This window comes from Eptesicus fuscus, chromosome 11 (assembly GCF_027574615.1).
Source record: "Eptesicus fuscus isolate TK198812 chromosome 11, DD_ASM_mEF_20220401, whole genome shotgun sequence".
NCBI classification, from domain to species: Eukaryota; Metazoa; Chordata; class Mammalia; order Chiroptera; family Vespertilionidae; genus Eptesicus; species Eptesicus fuscus.
In genome coordinates this window covers 84134092-84148760 of record NC_072483.1, presented here as the reverse complement: position 1 = coordinate 84148760, position 14669 = coordinate 84134092, and the positions used below count along the sequence as shown (strand labels likewise).

At 45.9% G+C, this 14669-nt stretch overlaps 1 protein-coding gene and 1 non-coding gene across 2 annotated transcripts in view; both read left to right on the top strand.

Moving 5' to 3' along the window:
• The window catches only part of KIAA2012 (KIAA2012 ortholog), a 106811-nt gene that overhangs the window by 84032 nt on the left and 8110 nt on the right, over positions 1-14669 (top strand). The window contains 7 exon segments of the mRNA XM_054722855.1: positions 1303-1468; positions 3048-3162; positions 5786-6126; positions 8438-8640; positions 9198-9370; positions 10189-10408; positions 12069-12227. Of these exon segments, the coding sequence (XP_054578830.1) occupies positions 1303-1468; positions 3048-3162; positions 5786-6126; positions 8438-8640; positions 9198-9370; positions 10189-10408; positions 12069-12207 (1357 nt within the window). The 3' untranslated portion in view covers positions 12208-12227.
• Positions 5546-5652, top strand: LOC129150828 (U6 spliceosomal RNA). The gene has a single exon (XR_008557573.1). It is a non-coding gene; the product is annotated as a U6 spliceosomal RNA (small nuclear RNA).

Here is a 14669-nt window from a genome sequence, read left to right as displayed (position 1 = left end):
CATCTTTTTCCAAAATGGATTTAAAGTGCTTCCAACAACAAACCATCACCAGAAAGGGAGGGAGGGAGGGAGGGGAGGAGGGAAGGAGGGACAGACAGAGAGAGAGAGAGATCAAAAAAATTGTTTAATCAGGAGGAAAAGAAAAAAGAACACCAACACTCCACAGAAGTCATTATAGACAGAGTGATTAAAGAACAGACTTTCAGGCTTGATACGGAGATTCCTGAATGTGGAAGGGAAAAAATCAACACGGTCAGGTTTGTGGTTCTCATTTACAGCATACCTGCTCCTCAGGGGAAATAAATGTTTTCCCAGCCCTAAATTCTAAAGGATACCTCTGTGGGTTTTTATAGAGTGACGTTGAATGATTTAAAGACTCGTATATTTACAGGAAAATTCCATTTGCCTCATTTGACAAATATTCCTGAAGTTTCTATAGGAAGGCCGTGTGCTAGCACAGCACAATAAATACAATACCGATGTAGCTGAAAAATGAAGTGCCCAGAAGCAGGCCTGCACACGGTAGCTGTAGCTGCGCTGTCCCTGAAATCCACGTGGCTGTCTCTAATGACCTTTTCACCCAGAGAAAACAAGTCAGTTGTCCACAAGGCACACTGTCAGTGACAACAATTCTATTGGGGCTGAAACTAACACAGCACTTGACCTTTTAGTGGCTGAATTTGACCAAGAATAGCATTCCAAGGGCAGAAAGGAATGGATGGGTAGTTGCATCTTCTTATGCAATCTTTCTTAAAGGTCACCTTATTTTTCAGCTATGCCTTTGGTAGAAGAAATTTCAGTTAGATAATCCTATGTCATTCAAGTGAAGGTGTAAACATGCAGTCCCAAAGAGGCGAACTATTTTTCCTGCTACCTAAGTTTTAGAATTGAGCCTGAGACAACCCCAAAAGGGAAGACCAAACTTTCTCATCTTCCTTATTCAGAAAAGGAGGGTTGACTAAGTGTGTGAAATGCCCACCAAGTGTGTGAAATGGCCAGGTGTGTGAAATGGCCAGGTGTGTGAAATGGCCATGTGTGTGAAATGGCCAGGTGTGTGAAATGCCCACCAAGTGTGTGAAATGGCCAAGTGTGTGAAATGCCCACCAAGTGTGTGAAATGGCCAAGTGTGTGAAATGGCCAGGTGTGTGAAATGCCCACCAAGTGTGTGAAATGGCCAAGTGTGTGAAACGGCCAGGTGTGTGAAATGACAGAGAACAGGTGCTCAGTCAGTGTTCACATTCTCTTCCTTGTCCACCAGAGTTTTCTCTCTAGTTTGATCCTGTTGGTTTGCTTTTTTCAAAGGGGCAGAGATTATGACGTATTCCATCTGCACAGAAGACTCGCAGAACCTGGGCCTGAGTCCCCAGAGAGGCTGGGTCCTGTCGACACACCTCTTCTTCCAAAAGAAAAAGAAGGGAAGACGAGACCAAGATTGTCCAAGCAGCAAGCACCAGCCAGCATCAGTCGTGTGAGTGTAAAGACCTAGGAGCTTGGAAAAAGCCCCACCTGGCTCACGCTCCCAACAGGGCTCCCACTGTAGCTGTGTAGATTGCTTACTGTATACAGGCACCTGACAAAGCGAGCGAATTGGAGCTGAAATCCAGCCTTTGGCCTGCTCACCAGGTCCTGCCCCCCAGCACTGGGCTGCATCCCCCTGAAGGGCAGGGTGCCTGTTTCTAATTCCTACAAAGGTACCAAAAGGAAACTTCCGTTTCCCTACACTTACACCAAATGTGGGGGGGGTTCTCCCCACAACAACCAATTCTCCAACTCTCTAGGACACCAACTGGGTGTCCTACACTTCAGTTCTGACACTAACTGCCCGAAGTTCGTGCAGGCCCAACACATTCAGGGCTCAGTCCTACAGTCTGCCCCCACTTCAGATGTCAATCACAAGTCTCAGGTTGTTGGCTATGCTCCTGACCAACAAGCTGTAAATAGGGGATTCTCACCCCCCACTCCCAAAGGTTTGATCATTTGCTAGAATGGCTCAGAAAACTCAGGGAAACACTTACTCTTGCTATTACTGATTTATTACAAAGTTTGTGATAAAGGACACAAATGAATAGTCAGATAAAGAAATACATAGGGCAAAGTCCAGCAGGGTCCCAACTGCGGGAGCTTCTTCCCCATGGAGTTTGGGGTCTGCCACCCTCCCAGCATGTGGACGTGTCCACAACCCAGCAGCTCTCTGAACTCCTTCCGTTCGGATTTTTATGGAGGCTTCATTACACAGGCATGGTTGATTACATCATTGGCGAAGGGCGATTAACTCAAACGCCAGCCCTTCTCTCCCCTCTGCGGTTGTGGGTGTGGGGCTAAAAGGTCCAACCCTCTAATCACCTGGTTGCTTCCCTGGGCAACCAGTTCCCCCTCCTTAGGGACTTTCCAAAAGTTTCCTCATTAACATAATCTCAGGTGTTGTTGAAAGGAGCCCGGTATGAATAACAAAACGTACTCCCTTAATGCTCCAGAAATTACAGGTTTTAGGAGCTTTGTGCCAGGGACTGAGGACGGAAGGCCAAATGTCTATTTCTTATTATGTCACAATATCACAGGTACTGAGTGGGTAGCTATGACCCTGCTCTGCCATCCTCTCTTAGAAGGAACCTCCATGTTGTTCCAGCCTACAGGGCTTCCTGAAAGTGAGCAAATGATGCAGCAGTGAATAAAGCTGGCTTTGATTTCAACCACTTAGCCAGTAATCGTGGCAACAGCCATCTATCAAAGGTGAAAACTGCTTCACTTTGATCCTGCTCTGTAGACCATGATTTAGCATCAAAAAAAGGGGGGGCAGGTCATAAAACGTACTCTATTCCTCTTTTCTCCGGTGAAATTATACCTCGCAGTTGAAAATCAAAGGCTGAACCTTGGGCTCCACACTCCCCAAGACCTGCTCTTCTGCTTCATCTGGAACCCACACGCGTTCCATTCAAAGCCATTCTGTCTTGTTCAACATAATCTTCCTTTGATTTTTCCCCCCCTTTCCTACATGTATCATGGTCCCTGAATCATAGTCCCTTTCCTGACATGTTCACCTTCAGGAGGAGATGGAGTTGATTGACAATGCCAAGAGAAAGAAAAGAACTAAGACAGACAAGTCTAAGGTGCCCAACGGGGAGAGAGAAGGAAAGGTCCACGTAGAAACGAAGGCTGTTGTTGGTAAGCGAGAGTGCTGGGGGCTGGCAGTTGTCATTGAGAGTCAGTGTGGATCCTATGGAACAAATTCTGTTTTGCGTCTCCTACCAGTAGACCAGTCATGTCCATATCTCGGTAGACAGGGACAGAGGAAACTGGCCTTGCCTAGAGACTTGTGATCACTGAGAGAATGATAATAATATTAGCACCTCTTTACTGAATACCCACTGTATTAGGAGCTCTGCCTACATGATATCGTACAACCCCCACATCTTGATAAAAATAATATATATATAGCCCTAACCAGTTTGGCTCAGTGGATAGAGTGTCGGCCTGCGGACTGAAGGGTCCCAGGTTCAATTCCGGTCAAGGGCATGTACCTTGGTTGCGGGCACATCCTCAGTAGGGGGTGTGCAGGAGGCAGCTGATTGGTGTTTTTCTCTCATCGATGTTTCTAACTCTCTATCCCTCTCCCTTCCTCTCTGTAAAAAATCAATAAAATATATATTTTTTAAAAAAAATATAATATATATATATATACTATTCACATATAGAATAACTACTATTATATCATGTAGTAGTTGAAGCTGAGAGAGGTTGGGTGACTTGCATAAGATCAAACAGATCAAAAATGGCATGTGTTTGGAATCAAATGGACCCAGGGCCTGACCCTGCCATTTGATTCCAAACACATGCCATTACCACGGCCTCATGACCTACTAACTACATCATCATCCGAGAAGTGGGCAGGGAGAGCATTTGAGAAGGGAAAGGATGTAACCAGCTCGGAGTGATTACCCCAGCGACCATTTTTCTTACAAGGAATTCACATTCCTGTGCTTCCAGAGACTTTTTTTTTAAAGCCTAAAAACTACTCCTGTTCGTCTCTGGCCACCTGATTCAGAATACCCTCCAAACAAATCAAAGACTATAAGAAAGAATGACATTAAATCGTCTCCTGGGCCAGATTTATTTTCAAGATTTGCTTTTTTAAAGTCTTCCCGAGTCCGTGTTGTTGTAGCCCATGGCTTGGATGGCAGTGGCAGGATTGGGAGAAGGAAATACTTGTGGGCCCCAGAGGTGAACTGAGGAAGAGTCCTTGGAGCCAGGAAGGCTTAAACTTTGCCAGGTTACAAAGCTGCCACCTCAAGCCAGACTCTGGAGGCGTGACCACCCAGCTGTGTCCACAGGCCTCCCCTCTGGAGGTCTTGCCCCCACCATTGATCAGGGTGAAACAGAACATTTTTAGTAGCAAGAATGCTGAATTACAGTTGATCCAAGTAGAATAAGGCAGTTTCTCCAAGGGTGGCCTGTGGACTACCCTTCTTAACACACTTGGCGTGGTTGTGAGAATGCAGATTCCTACCAAACCAGACTCTAGGAGTGGGAATCGGGAATCTGCATCCTATGAGGTTCCACTGCACACTGGAGTGAAAAAGTTACTGGAGGCTTGGTTGGTGTGGCTCAGTGGTTGAGCATTGACCTATGAACCAGGAGGTCACGGTTCAATTCTCAGACCACATGCCCGGGTTGTGGGCTCCATCCCCAGTGTGGAGCATGCAGGAGGCAGCCAATCAACGATTCTCTCTCATCATTGATGTTTCTATCTCTCTCTCTCTCCCTTCCTCTCTGAAAAAAAAAAAAAAAAAAAAAAATATATATATATATATATATATATATACACACACATCCTATCTAATAAAGAGGGAATATACACATCCTATCTAATAAAGAGGGAAGCCGAAACCGGTGTGGCTCAGTGGATAGAGCGTCGGCCTGCGGACTCAAGGGTCCCAGGTTCGATTCCGGTCAAGGGCATGTACCTTGGTTGCAGGCACATCCCCAGTAGGGGGTGTGCAGGAGGCAGCTGATCAATGTTTCTCTCTCATCGATGTTTCTAACTCTCTATCCCTCTCTCCTCCTCTCTATAAAAAAATCAATAAAATATATTTTTTTAAAAAAAGAGGGGAAAAAAAAAGAGGGAATATGCTAATTGATCCTCATGCCATCGCAAAGATGGCAGCACCCACAGCCAATAAGGAGGGAATATGCTAATTGACTGCCACACCCTCAAAGATGGAGGCACCCACAACCACAAGATGGTGGCGCCCAGTCCCCTCAGCCCCCCAGACACCTAGGGCCGGCCCAAGGCGCATGCAAGCCTCAGATGGCGGCTGCCCAGCTGCCCAGGGCCACCCGAGTCTCAGGTAACCAGGGCTGGCCAAGGCTTGCGCTACCAGCAGTGGCAGCAGCAGAGGTGTGATGGGGCGTCACCCTCCCCTGATCGCTGGGTTGCCTCCCGCCCCTGAGGGCTCTCGGACTGTGAGAGGGGGCAGGCGGGCTGAGGGACGACCCCCCTCCAGTGCATGAATTTTCATGCACCGGGCCTCTAATATATTTATCTTTTGTGCTTGCTTCAGCAGCACATATACTAAAATTGGAACGATACAGAGAAGATTGGCATGGCCCCTGCACAAGGATGACATGCAAATTTGTGAAGTATTCCATATTAAATATTAGTGTGTGTGTGTGTGTGTGTGTATATATATATTTTTTTTATTTATTTATTTTTTTTAAGTTACTGAAAAGGATGCATAGAGATCACATTTACTTAGCCATACCTCTGTCCCTGACTATTCTCACCCAGGAAAGTCAAAGGACTCAAAGGCTAAAAAGAAACCAGAGCTAATTCCCAAAGGAAAACAATCAGGAGTCAAAAGGAAAAGGACACTGAAGGAAAGGAGCCGGGAAACAGCAGCGGAGCAGAGGGGGCCTGAGGTCTTCAACGCTCAGGGAACAGAAGAAGGCACCCCAGACAGAGGTCTCCTTCCTTCGGGCCTTGATGTAGAGGAGCCGTGGCTTTCTCCCAGAGCTGATGCTCAGGAGAGCCAGGTTTCAATAGATGGAAGATCACCGCCCACCCCGACTGTGGCTGTCACGGGACACACGGAATCCGAAGAAGACAGAAGCCACGGGGATCCTCCGAAGGTAGGCCCCAATGTTCTCGCTCCAGCCAGAGGGCCCTCTGTCCTCACTGGTGCAGCGGAGCGGTGGGGAAACTGCCCACATTCTACTGCCGTTACAGAAACGGCTCCACTGCAGAACGGTTTTACTCACTAGGCTTTGGTACCTACTGACTTTTTGAAGAAGCCAGACCTGGTCCAAGTCATAGGGTGGCAAAGGACCTCTGCAATGATGCACTCCGAGACTCCCCAACTTCCAGGGCATGTATCCCTCCCCTCCTTAAAGAGCAGGAAGTTGGCACGGGAGCCATCTGTGAGGGGTACAGGCCTCACAGTTACAAGGAAAGGTGGATTCAGGCCATCAGAGCCGAGCACATAGCCTTAAGTAGCCTGAAGTTCATGCCTTGCTTGCCTCCAAAGGCGATAGCGATACCTCCCTTCTAGTATGCTTTTCCGTGGCCCACGGCTGGCCCACAGGCGGCTCCCACACACCTGCCTTCACGGGTGCTTTTGCATGTAAGAGCCACTTTGTTCCAGGGGCCTTGATTCCAACGTCAAGTATTTAAGAGAAAAACTAAGTGAGTATAAGGAAAATTACCCTTGAAAATCCCTACAATTAACCAAAAATAATACCTTACAGGTACATCTCTCAAAAAGACCAAAACAGCCAATTTTTCCTCAGCTATTTCTTCCACTGAGGTGAAAGTGCTGAACTGCATTTAAAAATATTGTACAAAAAAAAAAAAAAAGTATCTTTAAACTCTACAAAAACACCCAGTTGAACCACTGTGGTTAAACTTGCCTACGTTACACGCATATGGTACAACTCCGCTGAATCTCATTTGATCTTTACAGCCACACTTTTAGGTATGATTAGTTCCACTTTACAGACCTAGAAACTGAGGCTTGAAGGAGCTGAAAGTCTGCTGCCAGGATTGTACAACCATTGAGTGGTAGAGCCAAGACTTAAACCCGGTCTTTTGATTCCAAAATCAGAACTCTTGTCACTATTTTAAATTATCTATAATAATAAAAGGGTAATATGCTAATTAGACTGGATGTCCTTCCAGAGGAAGCCGGCCTGGAGCGAAGCCGGGCCTGGAACGAAGCCCGGGTCCCAGGTGCCGGAGGGAAGCCCGTGCTGGCAGCCGGGGGAGGGAAGGCCTACTCTTGCACACATTTTCGTGCATCAGGTGTCTAGTTATGTATAAGGATTTCAGAAAGATGTTTGCTTTATAGGTCTCAGCCCTCCCAGCTGCCTAGGTTACAGAATTCTGCTCTACGCAGCAGACGGGAATTTCAAACTGTGTGCAGAGCTGCTCTGAGCCTGCTAGATTATCAGAATTTCTTAGATTTTTTTTTTTTTTTTTGTCAACCCGTAGTTCCATGCTGCCTCTGTAAAGGCTAAAAAGCAAGGAAAGCCGAAACTGGTTTGGCTCAGTGGATAGAGCGCCGGCCTGCAGACTGAAAGGTCCCAGGTTCGATTCCAGTCAAGGGCATGTTACGGACATATCTGCAGTAGGAGGTGTGCAGGAGGCAGCTGATCGATGATTCTCTCTCATCGATGTTTCTAGCTCTCTATCCCTCTCCCTTCCTCTCTGTAGAAAATCAATAAAATATATATATTTTAAAAATCAATAAAATATATTTAAAAAATAAAAATAAAAAGCAAGGAAGTTTCACCCCAAGTTGGGTACACATGGAAGAGTTGCCTTTCGAGCTTCCCCTCATGGACATATTTCTGACTGACAAAGAGGCAGCAGGGAGAAAAGAGAACCTTTCGTGGAAAAAGTAGGTTTGTCTGGAATTAAATGTGAGTCTGACCTAAGACTGCCCCTGGTAAATAGCCTTTACCTAGAACCTGGGGTACCTAGCCCTGGCGTCATCAGAGATGCTTTTTAAAACCCCAGCTGCCTCCCACCTAAATATGATCATTTCATTGAACTGGGTGGGGGCTTGGTCTCAAGTAATTTTTCAAAGCCCCTCAGGTGATTCGATAGTGCAGCTTGGGGTGAGAACGCTACATACAAACATTCTGTGCCAAACATCATGTTGACACTTTCACCATCCAGTTAATCCCAGTACTAGCCCCAAGAGAAAGAGGGTATCGGAGAAACGAAGCTGCGGTCTCCAAATCTTGAAGCAAGTAAGAGAGAGACTTGCACCCAGGTCAGTCAGACCCCAGAGCCCACGCTGGTGGCAGCAGCGGCTGAGGTCAGAGTGTGGACACAACTTACTGATTCCATCTCAGAACCACCTCCTCTGGGGCGGAGGGGGCTCGCTGCTGAACCCAGCTCCCCGTAGTCCTTCGCATTAAGCACTCTCTGGTTCCTTAGGATCTCCTGGCCAAGAGGGAGCAGGAGAGAGCTCTCTGGGACAGGCAGCGAGCGGAAAGGGCCGAGATGAGACGGCTGGAGGTGGAGAGGAAGAGGAGGGAGCAGGAGGAGCAGAGGCGGCTCCGGCAGGAGCAGCTGGAGAGGGCCGAGAAGATGAAGGAGGAGCTGGAGCTGGAGCAGCGCCGCCGCGCAGAGGAGATCCGGTGGGTCCAGCCGCAGCCGAGGCCATGGCCATGTTAGGAGGCAGAAGGAAAAGGCCATGTTAAGGGTTGAGGTTGGTTCTGCAGCTCATGCCCCGAAGTAAAGCAGCATGTCTCATGGTGCTCTGTCCTCAGCTCTACTAGGAAAAACCTGGACCAAAGAAAACACGGTCATTAGGGGTTACTGCAGGTTCACGGGGCCCTCCAGGCAGGGCCTTGCGATTCAGTCTAGAAAACATTTGGTGAGCCCTGCCCACACGGTCTGCTTTACACTAGACCTGATCGTGGGCCTGGACTCATTTCATTCGATCTTCATAGCATCCCTGAGAGATGGGAGTTCTGAAATCCGTGTGATGGACGTGGGAAAGGAAGCTGTGGGGACGTAAGGCCCTCGCCCCAGAGCACGGAGCTGTGCTCAGACAGCTGGGCTTCTGGTCCCAGGCGCGTGCCAGGTGTGCTTGCCTTTGCTTCCACTGAGCGGGATGTCCCACGTGGCCTGCAAAGCCCACGAGGATGCCCGCTTTCCCTGCCATTTCCCTGACCATCCTGTGTTCTCTCAGCTCGAGGAAACAGAAGCAGGAGGAAGAGCGGCAGCGGCAGGAGGAGGAGGAGAGACAGCAGTGGCTCCAGCGGCAGGCGGCCCAGGAGCGGGCCCGGCAGCAGCAGGAGGAGTTCCAGAGGCGGCTGCAGGCGCTGCAGCGGCAGAAGCAGCACGAGGAAGCCGCGCGCGCTGGTGAGGGGGCTGGGGCTCTCTGCCCTTCCTGTCCATCCGGGCAGGAGCATCTTCCTCCCACTTCGCGAGTTCATTGGAACCGCCCAGGAGCTATTCCTATCCTGGCTCTTAGTGTGTGAAGCACTGTAAATGTATGAGCTGTTTTTTTTTTTTCAAGGTAATTGAAATGTGTGACTATAGTGAGTTGAGATAGATTTAAAAAAAAAAAAAAAACTCACTTGTGGAAACGACTCTTGGCTCCTGCTCTGAATTCAGGAATCCCCTGAACAGAGACCTGGCCCTTCCATTGCCCTTTGCATCATGTTGCTCAGGAGCTGCCTGAATTAGAGACAGAGCCCTGCTCCCAGCTTCCTTCCCCAGCAGATGGAAACACTCAAACCTCTGGATAGCTTCAGGGCAGCCCTTCAGGTGCTGATGTGGGCAATCTCTACAGCCTCACTTTTGAGAAGAGAAAGAAACTGCTGCATCTGGCACTCTTTGGACTGGACAGTCCAGCTGAGTAAGCACCAAGTTTCTCCAGACCCTGACCTGATCCCCTCTCCTCAACCCATCTGCATCCCACCTCAGGAGACCACTAGGCTCCGGAAAAATCCTCCCCCCAGGTTTTGTGTTCATTGCACAGTGTACTGCACATAGTAGGTGCTTGATAATATCCTCTCAGTCAGTTCACCCCAAGGGCAGCCCCACAGCGGACCTGGCAGGCAAGCTGCCGCACTTCTCCCGGGGAACCCCTGGGAGTCCCCGGCTGGAGGTGGACCTGAGAACCGTGTTCTCCCAGAGAGACCCCTGATGAGACCAGCCCCGTTTCTATTGGGCAGAGGCAGAGAAGCAAAGGCAGCAGGAGCTGGAAATGAAGCTGGCCGAGGAACACAGGCGCCTGGTGGGAATGGCTGAGGAAGAGCGGCTGGAGTACCAACGGCAGAAACAGGAGGCAGAAGAGAAGGCTCGGCTGGGAGCAGAGGAGAGGAGGCACCAGCAAGAGGAAGCAGCCAGGCTGGCCCTGGAGAAAGCCATGAAACAAGCCCAGGATCGAGCCAGGTACTGGGGGCGTGGGCGTTCAAGGGCTTCACTGCCGGGTGCTGGTGCTTGCGCCGCCCTCGGGCAAGTCAAGTCTTCCCACTCTCCTGAGCACAGTGTGAAAAACGTAAACTACAGGGTTCTTCCTGGCTTACAGAACTTGTATTGAAGCTGGGAGTTTAGAGCAGATCTCAGTCCTCTGGTTTACAGGTGAGAAAAACAAGTCCCAGAGACGGGCAGGATCTTGATCAGGGCCAGAGGGTGAGTTAGGGGCAGTGCCAGGACCAGATCGAAGACACTCCCCTCCCCCCGCTGAACCCCTCCACCCCCGGAGTCTGAACCACCTGCCTTTCTCAAGAAGTATTGATTGAGAACAGAAACACTGTTCTGGACACTGGGAATTCAGGAGTAAGGAAGAGCTGTCTCTTCGACCATGCCGTTTACCTGCTAGGGGAGGGGGTTGGCAACATACCCTAAGCAAATCTATTTGTCATTTAGCTGGCAATAAATGCTACACAGAAAAACATTAAACCTCTGATAGGATTGCAGGAGGCTTAGTTTAGATTGGTTGGCCAGGGCAAGACCTCTCAGATATATAAGGTGAAATCTGAATGACATGGACTTAGCCACATAAACCTCTAGGAGAAAAATATTTCAGCAGGTAAACAGAAAGGGCAGAGAGCCAAAGAAAGGAATGAGACTGGCATGTTAGAAGAATCAAAGAAAGTCAGCGTGGCTGGAAGGAAGTGAACAAGGCACAAAGAATACCTCCAGAGAAGGTTGGAGAGAGAGACTCAAACCAGATCTCACAAGGGCCTGGTTAGGGGAAAAGGCACAGAACCAGTCATCAGGGGCCAGCGGCATTCCCCCCTTTACTCTCATACAATAGTAATGATCATTGCATCTTTCTGACAATAGGATCTCTTGGGTAATATGGTTTTAATCGACTCTCTAAGCTGCATCTAAGCTAATGCTCTTTAGGGAACCAGAGAGAGAAGGCAGCCAGAATTCTATTTCAAGGTTTCCCACCTAACCTTGAGTTGTTCCTCTCTTGGACTTGCCTCATCTGTTATGTGAAGTACAAAATGGATCTTTAGTGAAATCTTGATTCCATTTCAAAATTATGTATTCCACATGTCATAGCGGTAGGGCTGGATTCATACGTATTGAGACCAAACGCAAGCTATTGGAGTTCCAATTTTGCACAAAAAGAAAACTGACAGGTCATCTGAGAAGTTGAGCGGTTTTGTAAGGCTTAGTGCAAATAGTTGAAAACAGAAAACAAAGCAATAAAGGGATGTGTGAGTCGAGCCTCACTCCAGGGTTAGAATTTAATGCCAATTGGCTGTATTTCCTCTTCATTGTGTGATACTGGCCCAGGTACTTTAATTTCTTTGGCCTGTTTTTCCCTCTAAAATAAGGGAGTCTCTTCCAGCAATACAAGTTTAAGAACTGAGAATTATGCCTTTCCTTTTACTTTCCCAGTAGGAAGCTCATGATACTATAAACCTCATATGTAACTAAATGAACAGAGGATGATGCAAGATGCACACTGAAATGCAAGATCAGTAGTCCCAAGTCTAATTGATCACTAAAATCCAAAGTTCTTCTCCTAGCTTATAAGGACCATTTCCAGGATGTTTAATCAGTATTGGGACTTTGGGTGGGGTTGTTTCCTTAGGCAAAAGTCTGCTTTGAGGAAACATCTTCGTTTCTATCAAGAACTCCACAAGGAAGCCAATGGCCTGCAGTGGGCACACAACATTTCCAGACCATGGGTCTACTCTTACTTCCAGTTCCTACAAATACCCAGACCTTAAGGCTAGAAGAAAACTAAAAAGTAAGTTGGGAGGTGGTAAAAGAAAAAGAGAAACTTCCTTCTAGAATGATGTTCCATATTGAGCCCAGTTAGTTCCATCTAGTCTTGTCCACCTCAACCCACACCTAACTTCATTCCATTTCCAACAATCCTCCCTGCCACGAATACATTCCTCAACCCAGTTAAACTCTTCACTCATCTAAATCCTTCACCCTCTCTAGCATCACCATCAATTCAATTCAGAAGCTTTGGTGCCTAAAATTGACCAAAAATTTTGTAACTTGTTTGAATTTCAGGAAATTTCAGTTAGTAAGGCACTAACATAATCTTAGGCTAGTCCATTTTCATTAATGTGTCTGAAAGAGTTGCAAGTAAATGGAAATTTTGTAATGCAAATTCCGATTTAGCTAAGAGGAGAGCATTCATATAGTAAGAATTTTATTATATTGTCTTTATAAAGCAAAACCACATCCAGTTCATCCTAAGAATCTAAAATCTAATGTCTATTTTAAAAAAGATAAGCAATTGATAAATGTTCATTTGAGCAATATGAGCTGTTTTGTGAGAGTAATCTCACACCCTCCAAGTATAGATTCTAGAACTGCACTGTCCAATAAGCCATATGTCGCTATTTAAATGTAAGTTAAAACAGTCAATTCTGGTCACACTAGCCACAATCAAGTGCTCAAAAACCGCATGTGGCTTACTGGCTACCATACTGAACAGCACAAATACAGAACATTTTCATCATCACAGAAAATTCTATTGGACAGCACTATTTTAGAACCCTGAAAATTAACAAATTTTAAGGTTTGCTCCCAACTGTGATTTGAAGAACAAACCAAACACATAATTGTCCCATTTTTTAAAATCACACTGACTATCAGTATCTAGGATCGATTATGGAATGATTATTAAAGGGGATAAGAGAACCTCAGCAAAGATCTACAAAAGGATACCAAAGCAAGCATTATCTGAACCCGAACTTTCCCACAAATTTCCTTTGCCCTATGCTATACTTCATGTCCACAGCTGAAAAACTTAGTTTTTGCAGTGATTCCCTCAAATTTCCCACTAATGCCTGTAAGGTACTTGCTTTCTACAGGAACTGCACTTCTACAATCCAGAAGTCAAGCGTAATTTTGATTCTGTATTGCTGTTATTGAACTTATTAGACTTGATGCTTATTTTTAACTATTTTATGTAAATTAGCAATAAAATGACCCAAACATTGGCTATTAGTCATAGCGAATGTCGTGCACTTTTCCTCAACTTTGTTGACCCTACTTACACATTCACTCATTCATTTGTTCATTCATTAATACTTTATCAGATGAAAAAGGAGCATCTCAAATAATTCAACCAAAAGCAGAAGAAAGAACACTCACGGAAAACATCCCTGTCGTGGAAATTACCATTACTGACTTTTATTTTCTCCCTTCTTTTACAAATTTAGGATGTTGCAGTCAAGCACTATGTAGAGTGGCTACACTAAATGTTCTTCAAGCTCCTGTCCAAATCTGATATGCTATTCAATTATTGCTGTGAAAGGCCTATTTTATCAACACTACAAGCACATTTTAACCATAGCAGAATGCAATGCATTTGGAAGAATCCAATTAACTGCAAACAAAAAAGTTATTTCCCAGTAGCTAAGCTCTACTACTTAAGTGCTGAGATCCTTCAGAGATGCAAACAAAATTAAGATACCAAACTACATATTCATGTATTCTGGATAGCTCAAATAGCCTATCAGGGTTTGTTATTCAGGCCTGATACAAACATGCAACTCAATGAATATTTTCTACAAATGGGCCTAATTTCTAATCACTGATGAATATACAGTAATGTAATAAATGCCAGGTGACGATCTAAAAGCTCTAATTTACCTAGGCTATCCATGTATAATACAAATAATTTTTCAGGTGGGGCCAGATATAGGTTTATAAGGCAAGCCAATTATTTTTCAACAAGTGACCTGATTAAGGAATTTATAACAATTTATAAATTTTATAAAATGCATTAGAGTTAGGTTTTATTTGCTTTTCTCAAATGTTCAGATGGCATTCTACTTGGGATAACATGAAACTGAATTATGTGTTTTCAAAGATATACTAAATTCTGTGATTGATTAAACAGTTAAGAGGTTAGCCAGCTGGTGTGGCTCAGTGGTTGAGTATCGACCCAGGAACCAAGAGGTCATGGTTCGATTCCTAGTCAGGGCACATGCCTGGGTTGGGGGCGAGCAGGAGGCAGCAAATCGATGTCTCCCCTCTCTCTAAAAAATCAATAAAAATAAATAAAACTTAAAAGGTTAGGCCCTCTAATAGAAACTAATTTGGTATTTTAAGTTGAAATATATAAGATATAAAGAAATGAGAAAAAAATAAACAAAATATACCAAACCTTAAGTAAGCAGAGAACATTTTGTTAGATGAAAAACTGAAATTATCAATATAAATC